General features: G+C 47.3%; 3 protein-coding genes across 5 annotated transcripts; 2 read left to right on the forward strand and 1 right to left on the reverse strand.

The window, feature by feature from the left end:
* Nucleotides 109-2,264, forward strand: NDUFA2 (NADH:ubiquinone oxidoreductase subunit A2). Its single transcript, XM_005683043.3, has 3 exons — nucleotides 109-283; nucleotides 406-512; nucleotides 1,952-2,264. Exons 1-3 carry the CDS (start codon nucleotides 183-185, stop codon nucleotides 2,041-2,043), a joined length of 300 nt encoding a protein of 99 aa, XP_005683100.1. The 5' UTR covers nucleotides 109-182; the 3' UTR covers nucleotides 2,044-2,264.
* On the reverse strand, nucleotides 2,222-7,814 carry TMCO6 (transmembrane and coiled-coil domains 6). 3 transcript variants are annotated; one of them, XM_018050273.1, is made up of 12 exons: nucleotides 7,633-7,814; nucleotides 7,403-7,515; nucleotides 5,558-5,673; nucleotides 5,268-5,451; nucleotides 4,862-4,966; nucleotides 4,614-4,699; nucleotides 4,277-4,393; nucleotides 3,959-4,070; nucleotides 3,669-3,855; nucleotides 3,434-3,528; nucleotides 2,885-3,052; nucleotides 2,222-2,659 (listed from the first exon to the last, which is right to left on the reverse strand). In XM_018050273.1, exons 1-12 carry the CDS (start codon nucleotides 7,715-7,717, stop codon nucleotides 2,546-2,548), a joined length of 1,482 nt encoding a protein of 493 aa, XP_017905762.1. In that variant the 5' UTR covers nucleotides 7,718-7,814; the 3' UTR covers nucleotides 2,222-2,545. The 3 variants fall into 3 exon arrangements, 2 of the variants coding, with proteins under 2 accessions (XP_017905762.1, XP_017905761.1); XM_018050272.1 differs by having other exon boundaries at nucleotides 2,229-2,659; nucleotides 3,947-4,070; XR_001918296.1 differs by lacking the exon at nucleotides 5,268-5,451 and having other exon boundaries at nucleotides 7,633-7,771.
* Nucleotides 13,570-17,013, forward strand: CD14 (CD14 molecule). The gene is made up of 2 exons (XM_005683042.3): nucleotides 13,570-14,243; nucleotides 14,328-17,013. The coding sequence occupies exons 1-2, from the start codon at nucleotides 14,235-14,237 to the stop codon at nucleotides 15,444-15,446; spliced, it is 1,128 nt and encodes a 375-aa protein (XP_005683099.2). The 5' UTR covers nucleotides 13,570-14,234; the 3' UTR covers nucleotides 15,447-17,013.

Raw genomic sequence — 18,826 nt, forward strand, 5'->3', positions numbered from 1 at the left:
CGTCTCGGCCGCGGGCGGAGAAATCAGAGCAGGCGTTGACTGGCAATGCTTTTATGGCATTGGCTAAGCGTGCCCCCGCCCTTTGCGTACACCAACCTATCACGGGGCTGGAGCGTCCAAAGCTGATTTGATAGGATTACTTGGCCGGAAGGTCTAGGGTGGATGATTGAGTACTAGCCGAGATGGCGGCTGCTGCAGCGATTCGTGGAGTCAGAGGCAAACTGGGCCTTCGTGAAATTCGTATCCATTTGTGCCAGCGCTCGCCCGGCAGCCAGGGCGTCAGGTGAGGCGCGGCCCAGTGAGGCGGGTGGGCTTCGGGGCGCCAGGGTCATGACCTCGACCTCCCGGGTGTCTGGAGAGGCCCGTGCCCACACCGCACGCGCGGTGCTCTCTCCTGCCCCGCAGGGACTTCATTGAGAAACGCTATGTGGAGCTGAAGAAAGCGAATCCCGACCTGCCCATCCTAATCCGCGAGTGCTCCGATGTGCAGCCCAAGCTCTGGGCCCGCTACGGTGAGCGCGGGACGCAGGGAACCAGAGACCCCGGAGGGGGAACAAAGGTTCGAAAAGAGAAAGAGCCGCCCAAGGTCACACAGAAACCTACACAGGGACTGGGACTCAGACTTCAGTTTTGCTGTTGATCTTGTTGCAAATAAGGAAATATACATTCGCAGAGTTAGAGTGTTTGTATCCAAGTAACAGGTGGAGACAGGCCCTACCCTGCATAGGAATCGTTTTTGTAGTTCAGAACAGGCTTCAGGTTGCCTGTGTTGAGTGCTTTCCTGTCCAAATCTCTTGAACCTTAAGTATATAACGGGTGGATTCCTTTTTCTCATCTTGTAGAGATTAAAACGCTGAATGAACAATTGTATGGAACATACCTAACGTTTTTCAGCAAAGATGCATAACACGGTTGAGCTTTTACATTTGTTCCCCAATCCTAGATTGCACTTCAGCCAGACTTCAGAAGCTGGCTTTTCAGGTTACAATTCAGGTAATCTTGTAGGTCTGAATTTCGATATCACCTCCTCAAAAAGGCATTCCTTGACCAGTTATGTAACATTGCCTCTTTACCCTGTTTCATTTTACCAAGTGTTTATTAACATACTACCTGTGTCATTTTACCACAATTTGAAAACTACTCTCATGTTGCCTGAACATAGAGACACAATAAATATTCATACTTACTGAATAATTGGGCTTCCCTGGTGGCTCAGACGGTAAAGAGTCTGCCTGCAATATGAGAGACCAAAGTTCGATCCCTGGGTCCGGCAGACCCCCTGGAGAAGGAAATGGCAACCCACCCCAGTATTATTGCCTGGAAAATTTCATTGACGGAGGAGCCTGCCAGGCTACACTCCATGGGGTCGCAGAGTCAGACACGACTAAGCGACTTCACTTTCACTCACTGAATAATGGTATTTTTAATCACAGCTTTTAATTACACTTTGCCCTAGGAATGTCTGGGGGAAGGCAGAGAGTCACACCCAGGGCAGATTGGTTTTAACAGTGCAGCTAACTGCAGTTTGCCATGCACTAAGTTGTTTGCAGGAAAAAAAATTTCCTTCTGAAAGCTAGTAGACTAGAGGAGATGGACACACAAATAACTTTAGTTAATGAACTATAGGAGCCATTAAAAGGGCACAATTAAGAGGCAGGCCCATGTAATACTCTGCTGACAATGATTAATACTCAGTGCTACCATGCCCCTTAAAACTTCCCTGAAACACTTTCCTTCCCATTATGACCACCCAGAATGAGCCAAAATTCTACTTAGACCTGGGCTTCCGAGATATGTTAGAGACCCACTGGATAAATTCTAGGCATGTCAAATACATTTTGGTCATATCTCTTTACTACCCTTCATATTCTACCAAGAGTGTAAGTGGAAGACTACTTTGGTAGCCTGTACAGTGCAGAGTGAATAATTAATAATTTTTCTGTCTCCTCAGCATTTGGCCAAGAGAAGAATGTCTCTCTGAACAACTTCAGTGCTGATCAGGTAACTAGAGCCCTGGAGAATGTGCTAAGTAGCAAAGCCTGAAGTCTCCACTGAGGATTAAAAACAACAGCCCCAGAGTCTGGGCTCTGCTGGACTAAGTACAATGTGGAGAAATGTATTCTGTTCTGTATAAAGATTGTGCTGAAAATGCTGTCTAAAGATGATCTGATTCGCATCCCACGAACTACCCCTTATTGTGCAACCATCTGAGGGAAAGCAGTTGAATATAAAAATAAAACTTATTTTATTCTGTCCCATCAAAAGCCATGAGCCACTGAATCCAAAAAAGGGAAAGAACAAGAAAACAGGAGGTTCCAGGGACCTATATTAAGTATACCACACTGAGTTCCATCTGGTCCTCTTGCCTGGACAGTGCTGGATGAAAGGGGAGGAGCTGGGATCCAGAGGTCTTGGCTTAGGCTTAGGTGTAAGAGCTGAGGGCATGATACCCTTATGGTTCTAAACCCCCCAAGGGGCTCTATAGGCCAGGACATTGGGGAGTAGGGGAGATAAGGAGTGGAGTACATGACTTTCAGAAGTCAAGTCACCCATGAAGAGCTGTCTGCTGGAGAGCATGCACGCGATCCTGGAGCTGTGCCACCTCCTCATGCCTTTGTAAGGCCTGCAGCCCTGACTGCTGCAAGAAGGCCTGGGCAGCCTGAGAGCAGGGAAGAAAGAGATTCAACACTGGGTCCCTGAGCGGCAGCACACAAACACCACAGCCTTGAGTTAGCCCACCTCTTCTTGGAAGAGTGTATTCCCAACAAGAGTACAGAAGTTTGGACCTGGAGCCCACCTAGGCTAGCCAGGCCCATGACTAAAGACTGTAAGGAAGGGGGCCATGGTGGAACAGGGGGACTGGGGACTAAGGCCAGAAACCCACCCCTGGCTGATAGAGGAACAGCAGCTGCAGCAGCTCCACACTCTGGCCTACTACTTCAGTGTCAGAGAGGGCCAGTGTGTCCAGCAAGGTGGGGAGCAGGAGCCCTGGCCATAGATGCTGACAGTAAGCGGGACCTTTCTCTGCAACGTTGCACAGAACTGTGAGCACCTGCAGACGGAAACATGTACACAGTATCCACAATGAAACCCAAAGATTTTAATGATAGCTGGAATGGGGTGCTGACCACATGCCCAGTCACCATGCCAAGCACTCTTAATATGCATATTCTGTAATCCCTTCAGGCACCCTCTGGTAGGATTACTATTCCCAATTATAAGTGAGGAAACTGAAGCTTAGTTAATAACTAGTAAACTATAGTTTAGGAACGCACACCTATACTGTTCTGTGACTGATGGTCTGGCCCTGAAGGAATGTATACCACACCACCTGCCTGCTCTCAGCTCAGGGTACTTCTGTGGGGTCAGGTCTGCTCCCCCTGTTTTACACTTAGGCCACCATATCTTGGACCCAAGGGACCCAAATACCTACCAATACGCTCACCACATTAGACACTGACAACAAGTGCAAGAGGGGCTCAATCAGATCCAGGGAGATCAAGGAGGTACAGAAACTAGGACTGTTTGCTGAAAGGGAAAATGTCAGAGTGAAGTTGCTTCAACTCTGGCATGAAACCAACCCACTCCCAATCCTACCCACCTCAGCCCAGACCCAGAGGAAATATTCCCAGGAGCTAAAGGTCCAGGCCAAGGCAAATCATGCTTACCAGTGAGGTTGTTAAGGAGCCAGAGGCCCTCAGGAAGCAGGCTGGGCTGTTTGTGGAGAAAGAACTGCAGAAGGATAAATAAGGCTGCCAGAACACGCTCATCTTGGAGATGCATTGGCCCTCCCACAGTCTCTGCTGCCGCCTCTGTCAGCAAGTTGCTTAGACACCGAACAACAGGGCATACCAGCTGTAAAGACAAGTAGGGGTTCAGGTTTAAAGAGGAAGAGGCAACCTGCACATGAGCTGAAACTGAATCAGAGGGTCACCCAGATATTGACCTGTCCACATACCAGCTCCAGTCCTGCATCCTCAGTTCTCTGGACAGCCGCAGCCAAGTCCAACAGCAGCAACCCCAGGGTGGTTAGAGCCCCCTGGGTGATGAGCAGGGCATTGTTGACCTGGCTGGGCAACAGGAAGCAAGCAGTCACTATTCAGTCAGTCCTTCCTTAAGCTGGCAAACAGTTTAGGTCCGTGTGTTCCCTGAGCTCCAAGAAGAGAGGACCAGAGAAGAAAGAAACTCATCCCCACAATTCCAGAAACTAAAGCCTGAGTGTCATGGAAGGAAGCCCCAGAGGAAGTCTGTTGCACTTTCCCAATTGCCCTATTACCTGCAGATGATATAGTGAAGGCACCAGGCAAACTCCACGGCTACCCCAAGGTTCAGCTTTGGGCCAGGTTGTAACAGTTGCAGTATGTGCTGGGGAAGAGTAGAGCCCAGGACCAAGCTGTCAGTAGAAGCAGAGGTGTGAGTAGGAACCACAGAAGGCAAGATGTCAATCACTCTTCCCAAACCCGAAGAGCCGGTGGGAAAGTGCCCAAAACCCAAAGTTCTTCCCAGTTAGGCACATGGGGTTGAAATGTCCAATGAGTTGGAAACAAGACTCAGGCATCCAGGGGCTACACTACCAAGTAGGTCACACCTGCCTACACATAAGTTTTACTTACGGGATAATCTTCTCTGGAGCTTCCTTAGCCTGCAGAAGCTGGGACAAGGCATATCCAAGGGCTTCCAGCACAGTCAGATGGGGAGACTAGAAGCAGAGTAGGGATCTGACTCTGGAACCTAGGCCATAAGGTTTCCTAAGACTTTCAATCCCTCAGCACAGAGAAGAGGCTGGAGCTGCCTAACCAAAGCAGGTGGGGCGTGTAAGGAGATGGGTACTCCAGGAGGAAGAAAGGAGGTGGACACTCACCTGGATGCAGGCAGCCAAGGCCGGAACAATGCCCTGAGGTAGAAGCTGCCTTCTCACAGCCTCACTCTCCACAATCAGGTTACCCAGGGTATACAGACAGAGCTCCTGAGAGCAGAACAACAAAAGCACTGGACTTGGCCTACCTCAGGATCTCAGGCTGGGGGTGGATGGGCCAGGGTTGAGGGGGAGGAGGGCATGGGTGGGGGCTGGGGTGGGAATGGGAAAGATGAAGCATCCCAGTCCCTGAGAATCTGAGCACAGGGGAATGGCAGGTGATGGTGCATGTATGGCTGTGGCTGTCAGGGAACCAGGTTTTCCTCTTTTACCTACCTGCCACTCAAACTGGACCCAAAAGCACAATTTTTAAATCCAACCCAAGAACAAGGTAGGACAGGACAGGGCTTACTATAAAGTCTGAGCTGTGACCGGAGAGGTAGGTGAGAAGGTAGGAAGTGGCTGGCAGGCAGGCCTCAGCCACCGCAGACTGCTCAGAGTGAGAGAGCTCATGAAGGCACCGAGCCGCCTCAAGCTGCAGCAGGGCCTGGTTGCTGGTCAGGAGCCCAACCAGGGTCCGAATGCTGCCCTCCAGCCTACGTGAGTGAGCACCAGAGTCCTTCTCAGCTAGCTGCCCATTCCCTCCACACCCCTGTCCATCCCCCAGAGCCCCAGCCACCCACTCACATCATCCACACTGACCTGATGAAGGTCTGTTGTGTCTCAGGGTGCTGCAACCCTCGACGAAGGCTGACCAGAGCCCTCTCCCTCTCTTTTTCCTCTATACCCCGCTGGGCCAACCGCAGGAACTCCTGGATCTGCGGCACAGGGCAGGAACATGAGACATGGCAACACATCGATCCCAGATAGCAAGGCATGAGTTCTGCTCGACTCCACCTGTGAGCCCTGCAATATGGTACAATCCCTAGAACTTGTCATTCACACTATTATGGCTAATAAATGCCAACCCTGCAGTAGAGTGGACTGAAGAGGAAATCAAAACTGTTCAATACCAGCCCTGCCACTTATTCTACAAGGGACAAAACCCAGTGTCTCACCTGAAAAATGGGAGTAACATCTACTTTGGTGTCTTACTGGGTTATTTCAAGAATAACATTTAAACCTCCCAGCCTGGCATAACCTACCCCTCCAGCCATTGTCCCCATACAATTGATACTGCAACAACATTTAGCATAACATGAATTATTTTTTTTAATGTTTCCAAGCTTTTGCAATATCGATCCCTTCTGCCTGGGATACCATCCACAGGTCCTCCACTTCCTTCAGATTTCTCTTCTCACTGCCTCTGGGAAGTTAGTTCTTTCTGGTATCCTTTGAAAGATTCAGTGGTTTCTACTGTGCCTCATGTTTCCTTCACCACAGGCAGTAGCACATCTGTCTCCTTCAGTGGGTTGGGAACATGTCAAAGAAAGGGACTCTTTTTTTGTGTACCTGAGTACTCAGCATAGGTGTCTTGGTACAAAATAGACACACAATAAATGAATGACACAACCTAGGTATAAGTTCTTCATAAACTATACACATAAACAAAGAATAAATATAGGGTATGCCTAATGCTTACTAAATGAATAAATGACCTGAAATAAGTTCTTTCGTTCACTTATTCCATAAATGCTAAGCATCTACTATACACCAGATACTATATAGGCATCTGAATTTTCAATGATGACAAATAAGATAAAGTCTAGTTAGAAAAAAGGTAACAAACAAGCAAATAGTATAATTAACATTCTGCAGACCTACTTTAGATGCAGCAAATGCAAAGCCTCTAGGAGAATAATGGGGCTGTATATTGTTCCAAGAACTGAAAAAAGGACAATGTGGCTGAAATGAGTAAACTGATAAGATTGCCAATGGCAGGGGTTATACTATGCTAGAGTGTGTAGATCACAGGATGGATTTTGGATGCATCTGCCTGATGTGTAAAGAATGAATTTTTTTAAATTAATTTAATAGGAGGCTAATCACTTTACAATATTGTGGTGGTTTTCGCCATACATCAACATGAATCAGCCACGGGTGTACAGGTGTCTCCCCATTCTGAAACCCCCTCCCAAAGAATGAATCTGAGAGAGGCAAAATTTCGGTAGATGACCTGTTAAAAGGCTTCTGTTCAGTATGCAGAGAAGAGGGTACTGTCAATTTTGACGGCAACGCCATGTAAAGACTTAGGAGGCAAAAAAAGGCGGGAAGGGGAGGGGAGGACTTGATGACATATTGGTGTTGGGGTAAGGAAGAGAGTTGTCAAGAATGATTTCCTGGTTTCTGGCTTGACCCACTAGACGAATGGAGAAGCAAATGGCAACCCACTCTAGTATTCTTGCCGGGAGAATCCCATGGACAGAGGAGCCCGGCGGGTTACAGTACATGGGAGTCACAAAAAGTCGGACAAGACTGAAGCGACTGAGCACTAGACGGATAGAGGTGTTGAAGGGTCCGCGTTCAGGTTTGGAGACAACCCTCGAGTACAACAGAAGGAATTTGCCGCCTAGTGGGTGACTGTCATCACGCACCCTGACCGCTCACCTGGGCTTCTCCGAGGATCACGACCACACGTCCCCCTTCGGCTTCCTCCGTAGCTTCGTCTCTCAGCAGCCTCTTGCTGACCAGCTGCTGCTCCCTCCGCGCCTTCCGCAGTGCTGAGGGGAAAGGAGCCGGCTGAGCATGGGAGGAGAACCCACAACCCAGGGCTCGTCCCGTTACCCCATAACCGACCGCCATAACCCCATCCTCCCGTGTTCCTCGCCCACCCGCACCTGCCTCCCGCTCCCGCCGGCGGCACCGTAGCTCCTCCACTCCGCAGCCTGAAGGCCTGAGGAGGCCCCGCCGTCCGCGCCACATGATAGAAGTGGAAAAACTCTGCAGGAACTGGAGAGCCAACAACTTTACCCAGAGATCCAAAACAGGACACAGCCGGCGCAGGCACAGCGCAGGGCGGAAGGGGAGGTGCCAGTGGGCGGGGCACGAAGCGAAGGGAAGGCGGAGCGGAACAAGGGGGCGCGACCACAGGCGGGCTTGCGCGAAGCGGCGAGAGGGTGGGGCAGACAAAGGGAGGGAAGATGCAAAGACAGGATTGAGTGGGGCGAAGGCGGAGAGGGGCTACTAATTGAGGGAAGAGACCATTCAGTTCAGTTCAGTTCAGTCGCTCAGTCGTGTCCGACTCTTTGCGACCCCATGAATCGCAGCACGCCAGACCTCCCTGTCCATCACCAACTCCCGGAGTTCACTCAGATTCACGTCCATCGAATCAGTGATGCCATGCAGCTATCTCATCCTCTGTCGTCCCCTTCTCCTCCTGCCCCCAATCCCTCCCAGCATCAGAGTCTTTTCCAATGAGTCAACTCTGCATGAGGTGGCCAAAGTACTGGAGTTTCAGCTTTAGCATCATTCCTTCCAAGAATACCTAGGGCTGATCTCCTTCAGAATGGACTGCTTGGATTCTCCAACACCACAGTTCAAAACATCAATTCTTCGGCGCTCAGCCTTCTTCACAGTCCAACTCTCACATCCATACATGACCACAGGAAAAACCATAGCCTTGACTAGACGGACCTTAGTCCGCAAAGTAATGTCTCTGCTTTTGAATATGCTATCTAGGTTGATCATAACTTTTCTTCCAAGGAGTAAGCGTCTTTTAATTTCATGGCTGCAGTCACCATCTGCAGTGATTCTGGAGCCAAAAAAAAATAAAGTCTGACACTGTTCCCCCATCTATTTCCCATGAAGTGATGGGACCAGATGCCATGATCTTCGTTTTCTGAATGTTGAGCTTTAAGCCAACTTTTTCACTCTCCACTTTCACTTTCATCAAGAGGCTTTTTAGTTCCTCTTCACTTTCTGCCATAAGGGTGGTGTCATCTGCATATCTGAGGTTACTGATATTTCTCCCGGCAATCCTGATTCCAGCTTGTGTTTCTCCCAGTCCAGCGTTTCTCATAATGTACTCTGCATATAAGTTAAATAAGCAGGGTGACAATATACAGCCTTGACATATTCCTTTTATTATTTGAAACCAGTCTGTTGTTCCATGTCCAGTTCTAACTGTTGCTTCCTGACCTGCCTACAGATTTCTCAAGAGGCAGGTCAGGTGGTCTGGTATTCCCATCTCTTGAAGAATTTTCCATAGTTTATTGTGATCCACACAGTCAAAGGCTTTGGCATAATCAATAAAGCAGAAATAGAGTTTTTCTGGAACTCTCTTGCTTTTTCCGTGATCCAGCAGATGTTGGCAATTTGATCTCTGGTTCCTCTGCCTTTTCTAAAACCAGCTTGAACATCAGGAAGTTCACAGTTCACATATTGCTGAAGCCTGGCTTGGAGAGTAAAAATCCCAATTTTACAGGTGAGAAAAATGAGACAAATACAATTATGGATCACTGTTCTGCATAAAAGGGAATGGCATTATTTTTGCAATAAAGTAATTGTTTCATCAACTTTGAGCACCACTAATCTACTAGGTAATGGGGAAACACTAGTGAATTAAACACCATGTTCCAGGGAATTCCCTGGCAGTTCAGTGGTTAGGACTAGGTGCTTTCAATGCCATACGCCCAGGTTCAATCTGCCCTCTGGAACTAAGATACTGAAAGCCGGGTGGCACAGCCAAAACAAAAACTGTTCCATACCCTCAAAATCTGAATTGTGCCCAACTAAGCCCTACATGGTCTATTTCCTGCATACCTCTCCAGCCGTGCCTTACTCATCTCTCCTAGGATTTTCGTTCCCTAAACAAGTCTTGCACTTTTTTCTCTTCTGGGCTCCTGCACAGGCTGTTCCGTTGTCTAGAGCCCAGTTTCTACCACCCCACCTCTACTAAAACCAGCCTCCTTCCTTTAACTAACACCATCCTCAAGATCTCTAGTGCCCTTCTCAGAACAACTGGACCAATGCCCCTGTTTGAGAGCATGTAGCACCATACACTTCTTTGTAACCCTTTTCACAGCTGTCATTGTTACAGTGTAATCTTTTGATGTTTTCTCCTCCCAAAGCCCCTTCACAACTCCAAGAGAGTAAAGTCCTGGTAGCACTTAAGAATTTTTATTGAGGGAATTCCCTGGTAGTCCAGTGGTTAGGACTCCATGCTTTCACTGCTGAGGACAGAGAGTTCATTCCTTGGTGGGGATCTAAGATACTGGGTAAGGTGTGTGCCAAGAAAAAAAAGTTAAAGAATTCTTATAGAAACTTCTGATCTTTTGAAATTAAAAGACACTTGCTCCTTGGAAGAAAAGCTATGACAAATCCTGGACAGCATATTAAAAAACAGAGACATCACTTTGCCAAAAAAATTTCAGTAGAGAGTTGGACCAAAAAGAAGGCTGAGCGCCAAAGAACTGATGCATTCAAATTGTGTTGCTGGAGAAAACTCTTGAGATCCCCTTGGACAGCAAACAGATCAAACCGGTCAATCCTAAAGGAAATCAATCCTGAATATTCAGGAAGGACTAATGCTGAAGCTGAAGCTCCAATACTTTGGCCACCTGATGCAAAGAGCTGCTTCATTGAAAAAGATCCTGATGCCGGGAAAGACTGAAGGCAAAAGGACATGGGGGCAGCAGAGAATGAGATGGTTAGATAACATCACTGACTCAATGGACATGAATCTGAGCAAACTCTGGGAGTTAGTGAAGGACAGGGGAGTCTGGTGTGCTTCAGTCCGTGGGGTTGCAAAGAGTCGGAAACAATTTTTTGAAAGCTACTACTTAGGCAAAAGTGCAAGTAAGAACAAATCCAGAAAAGCAAAGTGTACTTTGAACCAACTGTTCTTCAGACCAACTTCCTTCCCTTGGATTTAATTCCACTTCTTGGAGTCAGTCAAGGAAGTCTTTGATTTCTTCCACAAAACATCTAGTTAAATATCTTCAGAACATCATCTTATCCTCCACATTTTCTCTTCAGCTCCAGCATCCATCCAGCCTCTGGACATTTATTGAGCATTATTTATTTATTTAGTGGAAGCATGGAGCCCTAGCCCTCAGACCAGCAGGGAATTCCCTGAGTATCATTATCAACCCACCATGATCTGGCTAGGGAATAGGATCTAGGTCTTGTCCCCTTCCTTATGGGACAGGCTGGCTTCTAACACCTACCTCTTTCTCATAATATGAAAGATAAGGCAAGTCCCTGGGAAAAATCTATGCTCTGCCCAGAGTGTCTGCTCAGTTACAGCTGCCCAAACTGTTTTTGTTTTTTCTTTTTTGGTAGGGGAGGAGGACTTGTTTTTTGTTTGTTTGTTTTGTTGCACTTATCTGCCTGGCAACACTGTTAATCCTGTAAGAAACAGCTCTGTGTCCTATTACAGGCCTAGCTGTTTCTTTCTCTAGAGCTCCCACAAGTCCTTATTTTCTCCTGTGTAAGAATCCTGTTCACCATGGACTGTAGTTCTGTGTCTGCATTTGCCTCCCCCACCTTCTAGAGTACTTGAGGAGCTATGTGATGGTCACATCAGCATCCAGAGGCTTGGCATCAGCTCTGGCACTTGGTAGACAAATGATGATATTTTTTGAAAGAAGCTGTGACTTGGGGACCTTTGCAGAACCATTATTGCCCCTCTTAACTTGGAGTGTCTCCCCTAAGACGATGGAATCTTTTAAATCACTTTTAAAAATTGAAGTATAGTTCATTTTTGTTACATTAGTTTCAGGTGTACAGCAAAGTGATTCAATCATTTATATATATATATATTCTTTTTCAGATCCTTTTTCATTACAGGTTACTATAAGATATTGAGTAGAGTTTCTGCACTATACAGTAGATCTTCGTTGTTAAGGTGATGGAATTTGCTGAGGAGGCAGGCTTCAGTAGCGTGGGTCCTCTGAATGCAGAGACTCTGCTGAAGACAACAATGAAGGGCTACCACTACATCCTTTGTGGTGGTGTTGGGATTCCAAGCCTGTTTGCCTGACTGCAGTCAGTTGGTATATTTCACACTGAACTATACTCATATCTTGGTCCCCAGGGATGTCCCAGTGACATGGTCTGGCCTTTAGGCATGACTTTGGGTATTAGGACATGCCCAACAGGACATACAGGAGGCCGTGTGGTCCAATGTGGGCTCCCTGTTTGGGTTGGGGACAGATGTGTAGTTACTTCTGGGAAAAAGGGAAGTGAGAATTCAAATGTTTTTATGTAGCTCTTCGCCCAGAAATCTAGCAGTTCAGACTTACAAGGGCTCTTTTAAAAGTATAGCCCTTCTGAAACTGAGGGCAGTCATCAACTAGATCTCTTGAACTATAACTTGCTTAATAAATAATATCATGTAACTTGCCTTCACCAATCAAGCTCACCTTAGCCTTAATCGTTCCTGCAAATTACATACCTTCATGTAGCTTACACAGTATGTCACAAGACTCCATTAATACCTCTTTGTGGGTAATACCTCTGATGTACGGATCATTATAGTAATGGTTCCTTAAGCTGATTTTTCAGGAACTTAGAGTCAGCTCTTGTCCACTTCACATTCCAGCTGATTAAGACTGCTTGAAACCACAACCCTCCAACCAGGTCTGTGTGAGTGCTGGATGGATGGCCTTTTGATGTCAGAGGGCCAAAACTTCACCCTCAGACCATGCTAATACTACCATTTTATGAATGTCCCTCCCATGAAGAAGCATGTAATTCAGATACACCTGAGCAGAGTACTGATTACCTCACCTTTTTCCCTGTCCCCAATTACCTTCTTCTGCACCTCCAACCAATCTATAACCTTCACCCATAAATATCCTAAGCCCCTTTCCGTTGAGGAGGTAAATGTGAGATTTGTTTTTCCTGCTTCTCAGATACCCCAGGAATAAATCCTTTCTACAAACTTCAGTGTTTCAGTGTTTGGCTTAATGCCTGTTAGCCAAATGAACCTGGTTTGGTAACACTTCCCCATCCTCTGGGAAACTTGCTTTTCTTTTCTTGAAAGAGTAGGTGAGTTACTAATTAATCCTCATTCAACATAGGTCCAGCTTTTCCTTCCTAGGACATAGGAATTGTGCTGGGGAGAGGGCAGGAGAGAGCTAGGTGCAAGTGAGAAAATTATATTAGGAATATCTTGTTTCTCAAATTTCAGGATAGAGAAGTGGAAACTAAGAGAGTGAGGCACTTGGCCAATGTGTCTCTGTTCAACACATAGACTTCTCTACTTTTAAGAAAGCTGTTACTTTAAAAATTGTGAATCACCACATTCCACACCTGTTACATGTAACATTGTACATCAAGCATACTTCAATTAAAAAAAAAACTATCAGGATTACCTTCTCCTAAGACACACCTGGAGAAGGCAATGGCACCCCACTCCAGTCCTCTCGCCTGGAAAATCCCAAGGACGGAGGAGCCTGGTGGGCGGCAGTCCATGGGGTCTTAAGAGTCGGACAAGACAGTGACTTCACTTTCACTTTTCACTTTCATGCAACGGAGAAGGAAATGGCAACCCACTCCAGTGTTCTTGCCTGGAGAATCCCAGGGACGGGGGAGCCTGGTGGGCTGCAGTCTATGGGGTCGCACAGAGTCGGACACGACTGAAGCGACTTAGCAGCAGCAGCAGCAAGACACACCAAAGCTGGTCGATGAAGATTTCCGCTGTGTCTGTAACTTCCCTAGTGGTCCAGTGGTTAAGACTGCACTCCCAGTACAAGGGTGTGGACTTTCAATTCCTGGTCAGGGAACTAAGATCACACAAGCAGCAGGGACAAAAAAAAACCAAAAAAAAAAACAAAAAAAAAACCTGTTACTTTCTTAATAAACACATTTAAAGAACAAGTCAGCACAAAACAAAAAAGGACGTGGGGGGAAGCTGTTCTTTAGACCAACTTTCTTCTCTCGAACTAGCCCTTGGAGTCAATAAATGAAGTTTGCAGTCTCTTCCACAAAATATCCAGTTAAATATCTGAGGATATTCAGGGAGCTGAATTTGGGTGACAGGAAGTTAATAAAAACCACCAAGACTAGGGAAAAGTTATGGAAACTATCCAGGCTGAATCACTGGGATGGGGGCAGGGGACATTGAGAATCCTGGCCTGAGGAACTGGGGATCTCCTTTTCTCCAACCCAAACAAGCCTGGGGGCATCTGAGTCATCTGGGCACTGCCTGGGTCAGAGGAATAGAGGCCTTGCAAGATCCTTCCTGTTGTAGCCCCTCTCCTGGCAACATACTTCATTGCGAAATTTCCAGGAAGGGTAGCGAATGGGGAGTGACAGGGTTCAAAGAAGGGGGAGCAGAGCGACATCACAAGGTTACATAAACTCTCAGAGGCTTCCAAAGAATAAAGACAGGTTTGTGGAGCCTGGAAGCTGGCGTGAGCCACTGTAAAGGAAAGAAGCCACAGTCCAGCCGACAACCAGAGAGAGAGGCAGAGCCTCTGAGGATCTACCGACTATGGCGAGAGTATGCTCTCCGGGCGGAAGCGTGGGCTATCGGGGGAACCTTAGGAACCGGCTTGGGCCGCCCTGACCTCCGCTGTCTTTCCAGGTGTGCTTGCCCTGCCTGCTGCTGCTGCTGCTGCCGCCACTGCTGCGTGTGTCTGCGGACACGACAGAGCCCTGCGAGCTGGACGACGACGATTTCCGCTGTGTCTGCAACTTCACGGATCCGAAGCCTGACTGGTCTAGCGCCGTTCAGTGTATGGTTGCCGTCGAGGTGGAGATCCGTGGCGGCGGCCACAGCCTGGACCAGTTTCTCAAGGGAGCCAACACCGACCCGAAGCAGTATGCTGACACAATCAAGGCTCTGCGCGTTCGGCGACTCAAGCTGGGCGCTGCACAGGTTCCTGCTCAGCTTCTGGTCGCCGTTCTGCGCGCGCTCGGGTACTCTCGTCTCAAGGAACTGACGCTTGAGGACCTGGAGGTAACTGGCCCAACGCCCCCGGCGCCTCTGGAAGCCACTGGGCCTGCGCTCACCACCCTCAGTCTCCGTAACGTGTCGTGGGCAACAGGAGGTGCCTGGCTCGGCGAACTGCAGCAGTGGCTCAAGCCTGGGCTCAGGGCGCTGAACATTGCCCAAGCACACTCGCTTGCCTTTCCCTGCGCAGGGCTCTCCACCTTCGAGGCGCTCACCACCCTAGACCTGTCTGACAATCCCAGTCTCGGCGACAGCGGGCTGATGGCGGCTCTCTGTCCGAACAAGTTCCCGGCCCTCCAATATCTAGCGCTACGCAACGCGGGGATGGAGACGCCGAGCGGCGTGTGCGCGGCGCTGGCGGCAGCGAGGGTGCAGCCCCAAAGCCTGGACCTCAGCCACAACTCGCTGCGCGTCACCGCCCCGGGCGCTACCCGATGTGTCTGGCCCAGTGCACTAAGCTCTCTCAATTTGTCGTTCGCTGGGCTGGAGCAAGTGCCTAAAGGACTGCCGCCCAAGCTCAGCGTGCTTGATCTCAGCTGCAACAAGCTAAGCAGGGAGCCGCGGCGAGACGAGCTGCCCGAGGTAAATGTCCTGACTCTGGACGGAAATCCCTTTCTGGACCCTGGAGCCCTCCAGCACCAAGACGACCCGATGATCTCCGGCGTGGTCCCAGCCTGTGCGCGTTCGGCCTTGACCATGGGGGTATCAGGAACCCTGGCGCTGCTTCAAGGAGCCCGAGGCTTCGCGTAAGGTCGGGGGAAGAGCGGGGAGAGGAATGAATTGGCTCAGATCGCCCTGGCTCCGGGAGACCCTCGCCAGGACATCTCAACCAACCAGCCTTCTGCCCCATCCTTATTAAAATCTTAAACAGCAGATCCGTGTCATTCACTCAGCAGATGTTTACTGGGCACACTGCTGGGCAGGGAATCCATTATACTTAAACTTTCTTCATCCTAACTTGCTAGAAACCGTACCCGCCCCACCATAGAAAAGAACTACGGGGGGCAGAAGGGATAGGGAAGCATGTCTAGGGCTGTGTGGGAGAACCAAGGGTTTCCCTGCCATTCGAGGTTTTCTGAACAGATTACTAGAACCTGTGTTAAAGGATGTTTGAATGGTAAACATGCTTGGAAGGATACTGAATGTTTCCTCTCTGGTGCATTTTCCAGGAGCCAGCTGCTCTCTCTCCAAGGTAATAAAACCCGGAGCCATTTACTTATTCTTACTTATTCTTACTCCAGTGAGGAAAGACAGCTATGCCACTCATTCTACCTAAGCTCTGAGGTTTATAATTTCAGGGTTGCTCTCCTGTAGTGTAGAGCCCCTCTGCCCACAAAGGTACACTGATTTTCACTCTGTCTGGTAATAACGGGAAAGCTTGAGAATGGGGAACTGATGCAAGATGCTGTAATTTAACTTCTCTGAACCAGAGATTTTGCAATTATGTTAATATACAAATGTATGATTGTTCTTTGATTTGCAAACAGGATAACATCTTAGACCCTTCACAGCTTCTTTGGACCCCTGCACACGGCAATTAACAGTATATGTCCTCTGAACCACATTATCTCAGAGACCCAGGACATCAACCAAGAGGGACTGTTCCTTCTAAGGGTTCCTTCTTCACCACATCAAGAAGGCAGTCACATCCATAAGGGATCTAGATATGCCTCAACGGGGACCTGAAGAGGAGTGGGGAGAGGCATGTAAACACAGCCCTTCTCCTGCCTGCCTCCCTCCAGTGTCCAGAACCACACAGATAGGAACAGAGAGTGCACATTATTACATTGATGGGAGAGTTACACAGGTCATCAGACTCAAAGAATCACAGGGACAGCTAAATAAACTGCCAATCTGTGTGGCCAAACCTCACTGGTTCCATTTTGTCAGTTTCATCTTAGGCCCACAGTCCTGCCCCCTCCCCTCTCTGCACAACTGAGCTTTACTCTACTCACTAGAAGTGTACCCAAGCCAGACAAGTTACCTAACAGCTTTCACTCTTGCCTTCATTTGATATGAAAACTAGAAGGAAAAAAAAAGAAAACTGGAAGGATACCTTTTGCTGACACAGATGGTTAACGGTCATGAGACCCTCAGGGAGGAAAAAGCCCAGGTTCCCTTGGATGCAGATGTGCAGCTTACTTGGTAGTCAAATTCTGTTTTTAGCCTTGACCACTTTAAATCTCAGGTATCCCCGTCTCAGAGTGCATCTGTGAGTGCCTCTGGATCTTGGCTGTATGTAAATTCACAACACTCGCATTATGTAAGTAACAAGGCTGTATGTCAGTACCCACAATAAACTTTAAACTGTACTTTATGGAGTTGCCTGCTTCGTTTTTTCATCTCAAAGTTCTTTCTCAGTCCGATGGATATTATTCAATATATCTGCCTCCCAACACTTTTGCATGTCGATAGTTTTCCCAATACCATTTTTTGAAAAGGCACTGAATGGACTTGGCACCCTTGTTGAAAATCATTTGACCATGTATGTCAGGTTTTATATCTGGGCTCTCCATTCAATGGTGGTGGTAGTGGTTTAGTCATTAACTTGTGTTTTTTGCAACCCCATGGACTGTAACCTGCCAGGCTCCTCTGTCCATGGGATTTCTCAGGCAAGAATACTGGAGTGGGTAGCCATTCCCTTCTCCAGGGCTCTTTTCAAAGCTACTAATCAATATATCTGTCTTCATGCCAGTACCATACTGTTTGGTTACCTCGGTAATAAGGTGTGAAATCAGGACATGTGAGGTCTCTAATTTTATTCTTCTTTTCAAGATTGCTTTGGCTTCTTGGGGTCCCTTGAGAGTCCATATGAATCTTAGGATGGATTTTTCTATTTCTGCAAAAAAAAGCCACTAGGTTTTGATAAGAATTTAATTAAATCTGTAGATTGTTTTGGAGAGTGTTGATATCCTAATAATATTGTCTTCCAATCCATGAACATGGGATGATTTTCCATCCACTTGTATCTTTTTTCATTCTTTCAGCAATTTTTGTAGTTTTCACTGTACATGTCTTTCATCTCTTTAATTTCCAAGTATTTTATTTTATTTTTGATGATATTTTAAATGGAATTGTTTTTCTTAATTTCCTTTTCAGACTGTTCATTGTTAGTGTGTAGAAACTGCTGAATTGAAACAGACTGTGGGGACTTTTATCAGGTACTCTTGTACTTATTTTGGCTGTGCTGGGTCATCATTACTGCATGCAGGTTTTCTCTAGCTGTGGTGGGCAGTGTCTGCTCTCCAGTTACAGAGCACGGGTTCAGTAGTTGCAGCACGTGGACTCAGTAGTTGTGGTAGACAGACTTGCTTTGCAGCGTGTAGGAACTTCCCAAACCAGAGAACAAATGTGTGTCCCCTGCATTGCAAGGCAGATTCCTAACCACTGAACCACCAGGGATGCCCCAGGTACTCTTAACTACTCATGCATAGTGAAACTGAGAGAAACAGACTCTTGGGTTAATTCCTACTTCCGAAGGCCCCTACATTGGACTTATCTACAGAGAGGGTTGCTGACCTCAAAGTCACCTTGAAATGACATTCAAACAGAGGAAACTGCACCTACACCAGGACAAGAAGAAGACATCAGAAGTAGACAGCTTACCCAAGATGCTAGGCCTGATCCATATGATCATTGATGTTTCCTTAACTTCTTGGACCTTTGCATATAAATCAAATGTTTTTCTATCATGGGCACAATTCTATGCTAGTTTTTTTTTTTTAAATCAATCCAGTTGTTGTATTTATGGCCAAAAACCTGTGTTTAGTACTTCCAGATTACCTTGGTGGATTTCTCCACTCCAAGGCTCTCACTGGATGACCCTTAGGAAATTTACCTTGTTTTAAAATTTTTTAGAAATTATTTGGCTGCACCAGGTCTTAGTTGTGACACATGGGATATATGATTTTCCTTGGGGTATGCGGGATCTCTAGTTGTGAGGAGATTTACTTTAGAAGAAAGAAAGTTCAGTCCTGTCAGACCACTCTTGATATTACTAGGTGGGATCCTCTCACCTGGCCAATAAATAATACCTGCTGTGACCTTCGCCATAAATATGAATTTTCCTCTAAAGTTACTCAAGCTTAATCAGAGCAATAAGGAAAAATTCAGTGAAGGAATAAAACTTC

The sequence above is a fragment of the Capra hircus genome, chromosome 7, assembly GCF_001704415.2.
Source record: "Capra hircus breed San Clemente chromosome 7, ASM170441v1, whole genome shotgun sequence".
In the NCBI taxonomy this organism is placed as follows: domain Eukaryota; kingdom Metazoa; phylum Chordata; class Mammalia; order Artiodactyla; family Bovidae; genus Capra; species Capra hircus.

What these genes read in the sequence shown, in the direction of transcription:
- NDUFA2 (XM_005683043.3), top strand. Translation starts at nt 183, where the DNA reads ATGGCGGCTGCTGCAGCGATTCGTGGAGTCAGAGGCAAACTGGGCCTT. An exon ending in CCCGGCAGCCAGGGCGTCAG is followed by an intron (nt 284 to 405) that starts GTGAGGCGCGGC and finishes CCTGCCCCGCAG; the next exon opens with GGACTTCATTGAGAAACGCT. An exon ending in CAAGCTCTGGGCCCGCTACG is followed by an intron (nt 513 to 1,951) that starts GTGAGCGCGGGA and finishes CTGTCTCCTCAG; the next exon opens with CATTTGGCCAAGAGAAGAAT.
- TMCO6 (XM_018050272.1), bottom strand. Translation starts at nt 7,717, where the DNA reads ATGTGGCGCGGACGGCGGGGCCTCCTCAGGCCTTCAGGCTGCGGAGTG. An exon ending in CTTCACTATATCATCTGCAG is followed by an intron (nt 4,071 to 4,276) that starts GTAATAGGGCAA and finishes CCTGTTGCCCAG; the next exon opens with CCAGGTCAACAATGCCCTGC. An exon ending in TGTTCCTCTATCAGCCAGGG is followed by an intron (nt 2,660 to 2,884) that starts GTGGGTTTCTGG and finishes CCCTGCTCTCAG; the next exon opens with GCTGCCCAGGCCTTCTTGCA.